The following is a 13,457-nucleotide window of genomic DNA, read 5'->3' as shown; positions in this document are numbered from 1 at the left end:
TCCATTCACGAGACGGCTACTGCAGATAAAAGAGTTTATAGAGGATAGAACCTCCAAGAAGTTTTGAAGTCTTGTGTGAGTGGATGGTCCTGCATCAAAGCCCGGATCATTTCAATGGGCATGCGGTTTTCCTTCAGGAATCGGTCATGAAAATCCATCTCCGTCATTCGTCCTGAACCGACCACTTCCTGGCGAAGAGCGTAGATTTGCAAGGCACCCAGCATATATCCAGCTTGGTATAGTGGGGAGTAGTCACCATTCAGAGACCTTCGAACTTCACCTTCGGCCGTCGCGCGTTCATGTCCGACTTGGTCAACTAGAAGGTCAATACACTCCTGAGGAGACATTTTACCCAGATGGAATTTAATAGAAAAGATGATTCGGGCACAGCGATGCAATCTCCAGAAAAGCATTCCGATGCGGTTTTGAGGAGTTTTCTTGAAACGATTGTCGTCCCAGAGAAGGAACTCCCAGTATAGCGACCATCCTTCAATCCAGAAAGGAGTGTCAAATAGACGTCTGTAGGGTTTGTGTCTCGCATTCATAAACATTTGCAGGTGATGACCAGGGATCATCTCGTGAAAGACCGTTGCTCGAGAAAAATGAATATTGTTTCCCCGCATACTCATCATTTTATCTTCGTGGTTCATTGTGGCCGTTGGGTATGAAACGATAATGGAATCACCTCCAAGGAAAAACGGGTTAACTTTTTGACGTTCTGGCGACATCATAAACATTTGCCAAGTCTCTTTGGCAAGTGGTGGCACAGTAACAAGCTTGTGTTCTTCGACAAAGGAGACAGCCTCTTGCACGAGATCACGGACGAGTTGTGTCTGCTTTCCAGGCTCAACATAGTCATTCTTGACATGTTCTAACGCTTCACGCCAGTCATCGAAGCCCAGACTTTTTGATGCCTTTTTCATCTCGTTGACACACCAAACGAATTCTTTCTCCCCGATAGAGATTAACTCATCCGGTGTATATGGAATCATCTCAGCTTGAAGCTCGAGAAACAATCCGGCCCGTCCAATCGGCTGGCCTACAATCGCATCCTCCTCTTGCTTGCCAATACCGACTAATTTCTCTCGAATGGCAGATGCGATAGTCTCAAGGCTAGCATCCACAATCCCGTAAGGCTGTGACACCCACCAATCGAACGAAGGGTCATATCCTTTGTAAAACCCGAACCATTTTTTCAAATGATCACGCAGAGAGTCGATAGTGACTGCAGCACGAAAAGCGGAATTCTTCCCGATGCTGAAATGACTGGAATCAGTGTTGATTTTTTGGACCAACTCCTCAATTTGGCCTTGGGACTCAAATAGCTCCTGTGCAGCAATTTTCGAATCAATCGGCGACCCAAGAGCGCGATTCTCGCAGAGACCCACTATTGTTCCCGCGAATGGAAGTAGTGGCGTTGTTTTTTGGTCTTGGAGGGACTCTAGCTGCAATTCTCGGAGCTCTCTTTGCAGGTAATTTTTGACAAGAAGATAATCCACTTTCTCCTGTTGGTTATAAGAATGGAAGGGTTGACCACGAAGAGATGTTAATTCCGAATCGAGGAACTGGTTCAATCGCAGGGTCCTTGCCGCGGAGATCTTGATGGGGTAAAACTCCTTAATTTCCTTGAGATCTTCAGTTATGCGCTCGATTCTGTCGCGAATACTATCAGGAATACCGTCCACTTGTGCTAGTGGTATCATCGCGCTCTTGCGACGACTTGAAGAAGACACCATGACAAATGAATATTTTCTTTTCTCTCTTGTCCTTCGACTTGTTGAGGTTGTGAGTCTAGCCCAGGGGTGGCGAAAATAGTTAGATTCTGACAGGTGGAAAAGCTAAGAATTTGGGCATTTCGTAGCGAGGCACAAGCGCAGATTCAAGTGCCAAGTCGGTAGCCGAGAATAAGCTAAATGTCGCTGGGGGATCCGAGTGGCTGGTTTTGTTGATGATATCGAAAGTGTCCGGCATTTCCAGATAAACGATGCCGCAATAGCGTGGTTTTTACTCCGCGTTCTTACCAAAACGGGCCAGAACGTTATCGCTTAGACCACAGTTGACGACAATTCATGTCTTCCCTTCTCAGGTCTTGCGTCGGACTCCTTCCCGCCAAGAGAAACAAGCCGTGTTGTGCGGGGAAGCTAAGGAATGAAGGGGTTGCATTGGTAGAGACTCATCATGGCAAATCCAAATGGGCTTATCTCGTGATGTACACAGATAACACGAATTCTCCTTCCAGGCGCTAGTAAACAAACTACTTTCCACAAAAGGAAGATGCATCCCGACGCTTAAATGTGCATGGGAGGCGTTCAACTGACCATTAGTCCTCATTCCCCCGAAAATGGTTTCGAGGCCATCTGTTGACGGTTTGGAGCCGACAATGTCAACACAGTCGGAAATTGTCAGCGTTGTCGCTGGTACCACCAAGGACATGGGCAGTACAATCCAAGAGCTGAAGGGCGTCGAGAAATCCCATCAGTGGGATCCAAATCTTCCTCAGGATGAGATTGACACTATCAACGAGACCACCAGCGCGGATGATCAAGAGAAGGCCGCTGAGTTTCAGAAATCGATGGCTCAGAACTCTCAGTATGAATCTGTCCGTGCTGCCGTGCGTCCGACAGATGACGGGGAAATGGCGAATACAGTGCGTGCATGGATTCTTGGTATGATATTTGTGACGATTGGAAGTGGACTGAATATGTTCTTGAGCATGAGGTACGTACTACTCTCTTTTCTCCTCGGGGTATCTCTTCTGTGCATGTGATCCACAGACATCTGGATGCTCACAGTTCCCACAGGAGCCCGGCAATTTCTTTTCCTTCAATTGTTGTGCAGTTGGTTGTCTACCCGATAGGCTGTCTCTGGGCAAGAGTAGTGCCTAGTCGAAAATTCAATACATTCGGAATTCAATGGTCCTTCAACCCAGGTCCTTTTACCATCAAAGAACATACAGTGGTCACGGTATGCTCCAAATTCTAGATTTGCCATTTGCACATGCATGAAATTGACGCTAATTATTCTCAGCTTATGGCAAAGTAAGCATTGCTTCCTCGAAAGTCTGAACTGTCTTTAACAAATTCCTAGCGTGGCAATCGGGTATGCATACTGCACTGATGCGCTTTTGGCCCTGAAAGCAGCACGTAAGTATATTCACTCCAAAACTATACACTTCAAATGTTTCCAAAACCATTCAATTCACTGACTCTCATTAGCCCTATACGACTTGGATATTGGCTGGGGATTTGAGCTTCTGTTTGCGTTGAGCAGTCAGGTTATTGGAATATCCCTCGCGGGAATTTTCCGTCGTTTCCTCGTGTGGTGAGTACATAATTTTTGTCTCGTTCCTTTCCCCTGCTTATACTGTTCAGGCCTGCTGCTATGATTTGGCCTACTCAATTTGCCAATACAACTTTGTTTTATGCACTGCATGATCAAAGTCCCTCCGATCCGTCGCAGACCAATGGTTGGTCTATCTCGCGCTACCGCTATTTCATGTATGTCATGATTGGCGCGTTTTGCTGGTATTGGTATGTTCCTTGATCCTTCTACTTCTGATGATTCAGTATTAACCTTTTTTCAGGTTCCCCGGAGTCATCTGGCAAGGCCTATCCATTTTTGCCTTTGTGACTTGTATGAACTACTGCCTTGATTTATTTCAATATACGCGACTAACATCTTGATTGCAGGGATCAAACCTAACAATGTCGTGCTGAATCAATTATTTGGCGGCTTCACGGGACTTTCACTTATTCCCTTGACATTTGACTGGACGTGAGTTTGACAAATTTAAATCTTTACCAATTGGATAGCAAATAACTGACCAATACACCAAGCTACGTCTCTGCATACCTTCTTGACCCCTTGCTGTCACCAGTTCATTCACTCGTGAACACTTTCATTGGTCTAGTGGTATTCGTTATAATTGCCTCTATTGGAATCTCTTACACAGGAGCATTGTAGGCCGAATTCTCCAATCCTTGAAGTAGACAGAATCTAACGATTATACAGCTATTCCGATTATCTTCCCATCAACACATCGACCACTTATGACAATACACAGCAGCAGTACAACGTTACTAAAATCCTCGGAGATAATTTCAGTTTTGATGAGGCAAAGTACAAGGCCTATTCACCTATGTTTCTCGCTCCAACTTTCCTTCTGAACTATGGCCTCTCTTTCGCGGCCTTAACGGCAGTCATCGTTCATGTCATTCTTTACAATGGAAAAGAAATCTGGCGAAGGGCAAAGGACGCTCAGAACCAAGAGCCCGATATTCATTTGACGCTCATGAACAAATACCGAGATGCCCCTGAATGGTGGTATGGAGTACTTTTCCTGTTTGCGACTGCACTTGGCCTAGGAGGTGTACTTGGATTTGACTCACAGCTGCCTTGTAGGTATTCCATCTACTTGTATCTGCTACTCGCTTACTCACAGATTGAATAGGGTGGGCATTTTTCGTGTCTCTCATCATAGCTCTGGTTTTCATCGTAAGTTGCACCTCGCTCCTTCAAATGAGACACCTACTGACCAGAAAAAAGATCCCAACCTGCATGATCATGGGTGTCACAAATATCATGCTTTGTATGTATCACCGAAATCACCACAATGGGCTCTCCTTAACTTAACGCTTACAGCTCTCAATGTTCTGTCTCCGTTTTTGGCTGGTTTTATGATTCCAGGAAAGCCAATCGGTGTCATGGTATTCAAAGTGTTCAGCACAATTACACTGGGACAAGCGTAAGACATTTCAAAATTGTTAATCGTACAAAGCTAATGGTTCTACAGTCAGACTTACTGTCAAGATATGAAGGTAAGCCGAATTCGCATACCATAATAAATAAGAGGAACTGACTAACTCAAACAATAGCTGGCCCATTACATGAAAATTCCACCTCGTGTGACTTTTATGTGCCAAGTAATCCCGACATTGTGGGCCTGTTTTGTCCAGATAGCAGTCATGAACTGGACCCTAGGAAATATTGAAGGTGTCTGTACTGAGTACGTCTGATCCAAATCCGGCTTGCACTTAAACAGGATTACTGACCGAATATACTAGGGACCAAACAGCACATTTCACTTGTCCAAATGGACGGACATTTTTCTCTTCCAGCATTGTTTGGGGTAATTTGCACATTCCGTTCCAAGAGTCTACCAAGTAAACTATTTTTTTTTCAAGTTGATGCTGACCATCATACAGGTGTAATTGGACCACAGCGTGTCTTCGGGGCCGGCTCAATGTACACGCCGATCCTGTACTTCTGGTTACTTGGAGCCTTGCTTCCAGTGGTGTTCTACCTCTTGATGCGTAAATTCCCGAAATCAAAGGCCCGGTTCCTCAATGCGCCAGTGTATGTGATCCATGAAACGTCTGCGAACCGAGCAATTGCTAACCAAAGTTCCTAGAATGCTCGGCGCCATGGCCTGGCTTCCACCGTAAGCTCAAAGAATATTTGTTGACATTCATATACGTGAAGCTGACAATAGATATCTAGGGCCACACCAATCAGCTTCACATCTTGGGTCATTTTTGGTCTGATATTTAACTGGTGGATTCGCGGCAGATGGGGTGGGTGGTGGCGGCAGTACAACTATGTTACTGCTGCTGCTCTTGATACGGGGCTCATCATCTCGACGATCGTTATTTTCTTCGCTATAACTCTCCCCGGTGCTGCCGCCCCTGCCTGGTGGGGAAATACAGCTCCGTTTGAGACTATGGTAAGTGAAGCTCGACCCAAAAAAAAGTCACATTTTTTAACACGGGTGCAATAGGACTATCTTTACACGGCTATTCGAAAGACAGTATCGCCTGGAGAAACCTTCGGACCAGCTAAATGGTAGATGGAGAGTTTATATTGGACTGCTGGAGGTGGACTTTTTGAGAAGCAATTATACATGTAGTTGATAATTGGATTTCCCCAAATGATTGGAGCCTCTTGTAGGTGTCTATAGAGCTGTTCATGTCGACTGGATCGGATCCATGGGTGAATAGATTGAGATGTTCATCGATAATTTCAAGGAAGTTCCATAAGGTTATATACACATTTAGACTGCAATTGCCTTCATAAAAGCTGGGCTTTCATGTCCCTGCACAACCTTGGAGATAGGTGTGAGGAAGGCGTCAGAAAACCCTTGGTTGTCTTGAAGATGACGAACATAAGCTTGAGCGACCTTGATCCACACGGATTTCTCCCTGTCACTAGCCTCAACACCTTGCCAGACCCAAAGTCGGCTTCCTGTATCGTAAATGAACACATCTTTACCATCCAAATCAGATTGTTGAATATGGCCTCCATCTTTAACAAGGTCGAATGACAATTCTCCTGACGAGTCGCTGAGTCGGAAGAGTTTTCGAGGGCGAGAGCTACCATGGTCTTCATGTGCTGACTTGGAGAAGTAACCGGGTCGCTGCGCCTGCAAAGACGACTGATCGGCCTCCTTTCCACCCAGCAAGTCCACAACAATCTTGGATCGTGATTCAAGTTGAGAAAGTACTTCGACATCGACATGTTTTGCCAAAGTCAGGTCATTGACAACCTGAGCAGCCTTGGCCTTTTCCATCGGGCTACATTTCTTGCCCTGCCAGACCCAAATCTTGTTTCCTTTGTCCAGGACGAAAACATCGTTCTCATCCAAGCTTTCCCAAGTCGGCTCAACCTCATGCACGATGAGGGGACTGATGCGAGCAGATCCGGGGTACTTGAAGATCCGAAGTAAGGTCAGCACCTCCTTTGGCTCTTCTGGTTCGACGTGGTGGAAGCCGGACCGCACACCGCCATGGCGAATCGAATAATGGCGGAATAAAGACAGGAACTCTTCTGAGGGTTGCTGCTGGATCTCTCGGTGTTGAGTCGCAGCGCCATGTAAGAATTCATCCAGTTCAACTGTCTTATAAGCAGCCGTGCCAGCTTCATCCTGTGTGGTCTTGCTTCCTAACCAGAAAAAGACATCATGGCCTAGCTTGTTGTCATCGCCGAGCTTGTATGAATGCAAGACAATGAAGCTGTCACCGTCGAAAAACTCGCCGGTTTTTTCTTTGGGCCAGGGAACTACTTGGAAGTCCTCAATGCGCCAAATAAATAGGCCTGCTTCTTGGCCCACCTTTCCATTGTTCCATGCGGGCTCTGAGGCAGCTGAGTTGTATTTGACGCGGTGGTCAAGATCAGATCCAATCAGCTCTACATTGCTGTCCTTGATGTCGTATTCTTTGGGGTGAACCAATCCTTCGTGGGGAGGCATTTTGTCGGTGATATATCGGTTTTATGCTTCAATGTTTGAATGTTATGTTGATTAAATAGGAAAGGTGGGATGAAGTGATCGGTGATGTCATCGGACAGGATGTCACATGACATTGTCTGGTTATTAATCCGGCTTCTATTTATAGAACAGCCAACTGGCCAAGTGCTATACTTAGCAGTTTCAGCCTTGGAAGTTTCCGTAGCGAAATAACTTTGAGACCTTGGAAAGCGTCAACCAGCATTTGAAAGGAGACTTGAAAATCCCAAGAAATTTAAATTTAAGTACTACCAGACTCAAAATAATAAACTTGAAGCGAATACTGATGATCCCGTTTGTATCCAAAATTGAGAGAATTCTCAAAAATGGCATAACAGGAAGCACAAATCCGAGTCCTGGATCAGTTTCATAACATTGAAAATTCGATCCCTCGAAATTTGTGTTTAAAATGGACTGTTGCTACTCTGCTGTTATACATATAGTTACCCAATCTTGTTGTTCTCGGCCAAGACCACCGGGATACCGAATGGCTTCTGCACATGTGGGAACACTTCTGCAACGAGCATGGCACAGGATCGAAGAGAAAATGGGCAAAACATAGGCAAAAATTTGATGCTGGTAACATTAAAGCAATATTAGAGAATTGTTAGACAACAAAATCATACCCAAGGAGTTGTATTGTTTGAACCTGTTTCAAGTTACATCGAACATTTGAATTATTTCGGAATAAAAAGTTTGCAAAAATCGCCTACAAAAGATAGGCGCAGAATTGGGTATTGATGAAAATGCAGCGCTCGGGTCGTGACGTCGTAATAAATGTGCAGGAGATACTCAGCAAAGCTAGATCTGCGTAAAGCTTCGCCACTGTCGATATATTGTAGCAACGAGAGTGTTCGGAATATTAGTGGACGCTCTCATCCCGTCTATCCGATGTAGGGGATCATCAGGTTGGCAAAAATCACGCGGTCATGCGACCCCAAGTGATTTTCTTAGCGTCCGGCCGCAATATTCTCGTCCGGCTAACAGGTGAACGGTATATCATAGTCCAAGGAGCCAGCGCATTGGTATGTTGCTGTTCTATTTGATCCGCGATAAAGAGACACGGGAAACTATCAAGATTCATGATAATCGATAGCCTCGAGTCCAGTTGAGCGCCCTTTGAATCCAGTCTGGCTCGTCCCTTGGCTCGTAGGAAAGGATTCGGGATTGTTATAGTCCAGTTGGTTGAAGTCAGGAATTTGAGAAGGATCGACGAAAGAAGGGAACCGGCCACGGTCAAGGCGAGGTGATTGCCACAGATGTTGATGGGCGATGTTGACCAATTTCCCCAGAACAGCGATTTCCAACTTCAGCTTAATGCTGTACAAGGTCGCTTTGAGAGTAGTTTGGTAGATATAAAAGTTCATGAATTCGATAATCATCAAGGCGATATCCATCAGGACACAAGAGACGTTGACGGCGAGCAGTTGCAAAATGGTCCTGCGGCTGCCACGGTCGGGGTTCAATTTCAACATGCGATTGGTCTCCCACATATACAAGCTGGATATGATGACCTCCTGGACGCAGAACCCGGTCAATTGGATTTTCTCCATAATGTCGTAACCATCGACGGAGGCGTGAGAGTTGGAAAAATTGGCAGCAAAGGTGAGCACGGTGGTCGGAATATGGAGCAAGAAGATATTCATAATAATCATGCCCTTTACCAGGCGCAAAACGCGGAGGTTTTCAAGGACCAGATGCAGTCGCGAGTATAAAACAAATGATTGGCCGGTGACCATGGCCCACCAACCCACCGTGAGCAAAGTCACTGGCAGCCAGGTGGCGGAGGTCAAAGCGAAGAACTTGATCAGATAACCGACAGAGTAAGGTAGAATGCCGACCGAGGATATCAGCATGCTCCAGAAGTAAGGGCCTTGGTAGCGTTTGAAGGTGAGAAATATGAGTACGATCAACTCGATCACATTGTACCACGCGACGCACACAAAGGTCGCGATCGTGATGCGCACTCCATTACTATCGCCGGTATAGCTTCCAGTGATCCAGTTGCCGGGACTTCCTTCGCTGGTCGAGGACATCTGTGCAAGAGCATAGAATGATTGGGTGTTTTCCGTTCAAAATAAAGATTTCAAGTTTAATGGATCCAGGGAAAACACAACCAGGGGAGAGTTTTCGTGGGGTTGGAGAAAAGGAATGGTTGATCCCTTGAGAGCCCACAACCCCCACTTTTCTGTCCCTTCCTGAGTCCCCCTTAATTGTACTTATTCTGAGGTATCGTCTAACTGTATAATGTTAAGTTTTCAAAAAAAAAAAATGGAAAAATAGAGCGGTCCGTAACTTAAGCTTAATTCTTTGGGCGATCCAGATCGATCGGAGTGATATTTTACGATATCAGATCTCTCCAGGGTTATCGAGAATGGAATGTGCACCGGCCACTTGCAGTCCCCACTTTAGGGATGATGTCATGAGCTTAGGAGTTTTGCAAGATTTGGAAGTTTTAGCACAAAGCATTATCTTATAGTCCTTTCATTGCTATCAAGGATGCTTAAATATGTAAACCACATTGCAGAAGGAAAGCTCCTACCATGCCGAGGTCCGTAAGATTCATCATTTCGATTTGAAAAAGAGTGGCTAGAGTAGAGAGATTCACAAATAGACTCATGTCCAAACACTTGGCGGTACGACCAGGTAGTATGGAGGTCATTCAAATCACAGAGGTGGCGTATCAGCCATGGTACTGGCAGCCATCCTATATAATAAATCAGCAGGAATTCTTTCATTTCTCTAGACATCAATCGTGAAGAAAGAACTTACATTTCTGAGTAGCGAGGCCCTGGTACTTCTGTCCGCTCGATAAGTTTGCGAATTTCTTGCACTTCCTCATCTGTCAATTTAAGAAGTGCAGCGTTGGTGTTCTCGTCAATTCGTCGGGTAGACCGGGTGCCAGGAATCGGAATGATATCAGATCCCTGTGCCAACAGCCAGGCGATCGAAACTTGCGCCGACGTACTTCCATGAACTTCAGCCACCTTCTTCAGACCCTCAACCAATTCCAAGATCTTGGGGAAGTGCTCCTCTGCATATTTGGGCAAATGGCGTCGGAAATCATTCTCAGGAATATCCGCAAGCGATTTAATCTGGCCTGTGAGAATACCACGACCAATGGGGCTGTATGCAACAACAGTCACGCCGAGTTCACGGCAAGTTTGCAAGACATCGTACTTTTCGATGTCTAATGCGAATGGGCTGTATTCCATTTGAAGAGCAGCGATGGGGTGAACTGCATATGCGCGGCGTAAGGTCGCAGCAGAAACCTCAGAAAGACCAATGTGACGGATCTTTCCCTCACTGTGGAAAAAAAAAAGGTTAGCCAAGAAGCTCACTGCTGTTTGGGATGGAAGACATTGACGTACTTTTTCAATTCAACCATCGCTTGGACGGTCTTTTCAATGGGGGTGACTGTATCAACGCGGTGGCAGTAATACAAGTCAATGACATCCACCTTGAGTCGCTTGAGACTCTGAGCACACGCACTCTTGACGTATTCGGGGTCAGAGCGGATCTTCAACGTGTAGTTGGTACGGTCCAGCTGGCACGCAAACTTGGTGGCAAGAAAGATGTCGTCGCGCTTGCCGGAACGCTGAACCCATTCACCCACAACATCTTCACTGTCCTGATAGAGATCGGCGGTGTCCCAGAACCGTTGTCCGGTTGCATGCGCATGCTCCAAGATAGCGATCTTGTCTTCAAGGGTACCGGCTGAGCCGTAGATATCGCCAATGCTCATCAGACCGAGGCCAACGGCAGGTACCTGAGGGCCACCTTTGCCAATGGATCGTAGGGGAATAGACATTTTGGTGTAATAGATCGAGAAGGTTGTCAAGGTTGTTGAGGTCAGAGGAATTTGAGAATCTGGAATGAACTGAATGGTTAGTCTAACCGGGACATACCAGCACTTTAAATAATCTTTGTCGGATGGAATGAAAGAACCGAACGGAAACCGATGGGAGTCAATTGACCGGCTTTAAAATCAACCATGAATCATGTTTCCGGGCTCAAGGTTCAACTGAAGCGTTTCTTCGTGATATGATGGTATCGGGCGGACTTAATCGAACGGCTTTAAGGAATTGAACCAATGAGCCTTTGACAGGTCCCACATGAGCTCCATAACGTTCCACTTGGACGCCTTTAAACCAATGACAGGTCAGAGTTTGCGAGTTGTCCAATCCTAATGATTTAATCGCACGACCCCCCGCTTGGAATGGCCAGGGCTAAATCTACTGTCTACCGTCGATCTTCAAAGACTTCCAACTGCGGGACTGCTGAAGAAAAGTCATAAACCATGCATCAGCCAAATAACAAGCGTCTTCAACTGCCAACCAGACAGAAAGTCAAATCTGGCTGCAAAACCTGCAAGTAAGTTTATGTTTATACCAGTAAACCTGAGCCGAACTTCTTCTAACACTCTCTAACAGGACAAGACGCGTGAAATGCGATGAAAGTCGACCAGCATGTCGACGCTGTGTCTCTACTGGCCGAGTCTGTGATGGCTATGGCATCTGGGGAGGCGGTGGGAGTCCCTACGGCCCACCACAAAGTAATAAAGCCCTGTCAACGTACTGTACGCCGGTTCCACTGGGCAGCATGACCCATGAAGAGCAAATGTACTTCGACTGGTTTTTGGATAGGACAACCAAAAAGTTTGCCGGTCTATTCGCCTCAGAATTCTGGGAAACCCTCGTCTTACAGGCGAGCGCACAGGAGCCCGCCGTGCGACATGCGGTGGTCGCCTTGTCGGCTGCACATAGATTCGATCACAGTAACTCGGCCTGGTCAATTCCTACTACCTACGGGCTCGATGCGGAACAGTTCACTCTGCAGCAATATAATAAAGCGATCCATCATTTACGCTGGATGAAGGGGAGCACACATAAGAATACTCTGCGTGTTGCCTTGGTCACTTGCATGATCTTCGTTACATTGGAGTATCTGCGTGGGCAGTACCAAATGGGTAGTGCGCACCTAAGATACGGATTGCAGCTTCTCGCAAGTATGTCAACAACGCAACCTCGATCATCTTTGTCGCCGAATGTTTTGAGTCCGGCAGAGGACTTTGCTCACAATGCTCTAATCGATTCTTACTCTCGTTTGAGTATTCAGGCTGCCATGTTTGGCCATGTTCCTTCACATATGTGCATCATGACACGGGATCCGCAAGTCCATGCAATCCCATACGCTTTCACTTCGATTCTTGATGCCCGGAGAACGCTCGACGACCTTCTGAACAGAGGCTACTGCCTAAAAAGACATTTCTATAACATTCGCTTTTCTCAATCACAATCAAAAACAATCGACCCGGAGATAGCCGAAACACAACATGGAATCGTCACCGACCTAGTGCTTTGGCGAAAAGCATACAACGCCTCAATTGCTCGTCTTGAATCAGAGGCTAATTGCAAAGATAAATTTGGAAACACTCTACTTCCCCTATATCACGAAATGGCAACGATTATGGCATCGGTCTGCCTATCCGACGATGAGATGATCTTCGACTCATACACACCAAATTTCCTCGCAATTCTAGCAAAATTCATCGAGTTATGGAATATATGGGCAAGCGCTAGTATCCAGATACAAGAGGTGAAAGATTTGTTCAGCACTCCAGAATCTCACGGCGAATGCCATGGGTTCACTGTTGAGTCTGGATTCATTCCGCCTGTCTATTATACCGCTCTCAAATGCCGTATTCCTCGACTTCGACGGCAGGCTATTCGAATTCTGCGAGCTGCTCCACATAGGGAAGGTGTGTGGAATGGCCTTCTCCTCGCTAATGTCTTGGAAGAAGTGGTGAAGATTGAGGAAGAAGGGATTTGCAGTAATGACGCCGAGACGGAGCAGCCAATGTATACAGTTATGCCAACTGCCAAAGACTTTCCTGCGCCGGAAATCGACGCATCAAAGCGCATCTCAGATGTGGCTGTGATTCTGCCAGATGAGGTGATGGGAGATACTTTTGTAGGTTATAAGAAGAAGCTCGAAGGTGGCGGGTGGGCTACTTATAAGCGCAGGATAGAGCCATTCTGGGCCAAGTGCCCACCTGCATGATTTTCTTCTGTCTTCCTTGATATGTAAAGGCGTCTGCTTTGTTAGAACTTAGGCGGGTGATAGATGCTTTGAATCGGATAGAACTGGAAGTGAAGCTTGAAAGGCATGTTAAATT

General features: G+C 46.1%; 5 protein-coding genes across 5 annotated transcripts; 2 read left to right on the top strand and 3 right to left on the bottom strand.

Annotated features, from left to right (window-relative positions):
• Positions 1-35: 35 nt before the first annotated feature.
• N7466_005168 (uncharacterized protein) lies at positions 36-1,736 on the bottom strand (the record flags this gene model as incomplete). Its single annotated transcript, XM_057164565.1, has 1 exon — positions 36-1,736. One exon carries the CDS (start codon positions 1,734-1,736, stop codon positions 36-38), a length of 1,701 nt encoding a protein of 566 aa, XP_057023246.1.
• A 605-nt stretch (positions 1,737-2,341) lies between these two features.
• On the top strand, positions 2,342-5,845 carry N7466_005167 (uncharacterized protein; the record flags this gene model as incomplete). Its single annotated transcript, XM_057164564.1, has 20 exons — positions 2,342-2,718; positions 2,802-2,964; positions 3,028-3,038; positions 3,088-3,143; positions 3,216-3,321; positions 3,372-3,530; positions 3,584-3,633; positions 3,690-3,774; positions 3,837-3,959; positions 4,012-4,397; positions 4,451-4,494; positions 4,546-4,588; positions 4,642-4,744; positions 4,793-4,817; positions 4,875-5,005; positions 5,064-5,128; positions 5,205-5,355; positions 5,411-5,440; positions 5,500-5,722; positions 5,777-5,845. 20 exons carry the CDS (start codon positions 2,342-2,344, stop codon positions 5,843-5,845), a joined length of 2,400 nt encoding a protein of 799 aa, XP_057023245.1.
• A 204-nt stretch (positions 5,846-6,049) lies between these two features.
• N7466_005166 (gelsolin family protein) lies at positions 6,050-7,243 on the bottom strand (the record flags this gene model as incomplete). Its single annotated transcript, XM_057164563.1, has 1 exon — positions 6,050-7,243. One exon carries the CDS (start codon positions 7,241-7,243, stop codon positions 6,050-6,052), a length of 1,194 nt encoding a protein of 397 aa, XP_057023244.1.
• Positions 7,244-9,946: 2,703 nt separating this feature from the next.
• On the bottom strand, positions 9,947-11,090 carry N7466_005165 (NADP-dependent oxidoreductase domain-containing protein; the record flags this gene model as incomplete). Its single annotated transcript, XM_057164562.1, has 3 exons — positions 9,947-9,986; positions 10,052-10,585; positions 10,651-11,090. 3 exons carry the CDS (start codon positions 11,088-11,090, stop codon positions 9,947-9,949), a joined length of 1,014 nt encoding a protein of 337 aa, XP_057023243.1.
• Positions 11,091-11,579: 489 nt separating this feature from the next.
• Positions 11,580-13,342, top strand: N7466_005164 (Zn(II)2Cys6 transcription factor domain-containing protein; the record flags this gene model as incomplete). Its single annotated transcript, XM_057164561.1, has 2 exons — positions 11,580-11,653; positions 11,713-13,342. The coding sequence occupies 2 exons, from the start codon at positions 11,580-11,582 to the stop codon at positions 13,340-13,342; spliced, it is 1,704 nt and encodes a 567-aa protein (XP_057023242.1).
• Positions 13,343-13,457: the final 115 nt, after the last annotated feature.

Source organism: Penicillium verhagenii, assembly GCF_028828195.1.
Source record: "Penicillium verhagenii strain IBT 33310 chromosome Unknown utg000005l_segment0_segment0, whole genome shotgun sequence".
Classification (NCBI taxonomy): Eukaryota; Fungi; Ascomycota; class Eurotiomycetes; order Eurotiales; family Aspergillaceae; genus Penicillium; species Penicillium verhagenii.
This window is presented reverse-complemented; position numbering and strand designations above follow the sequence as displayed.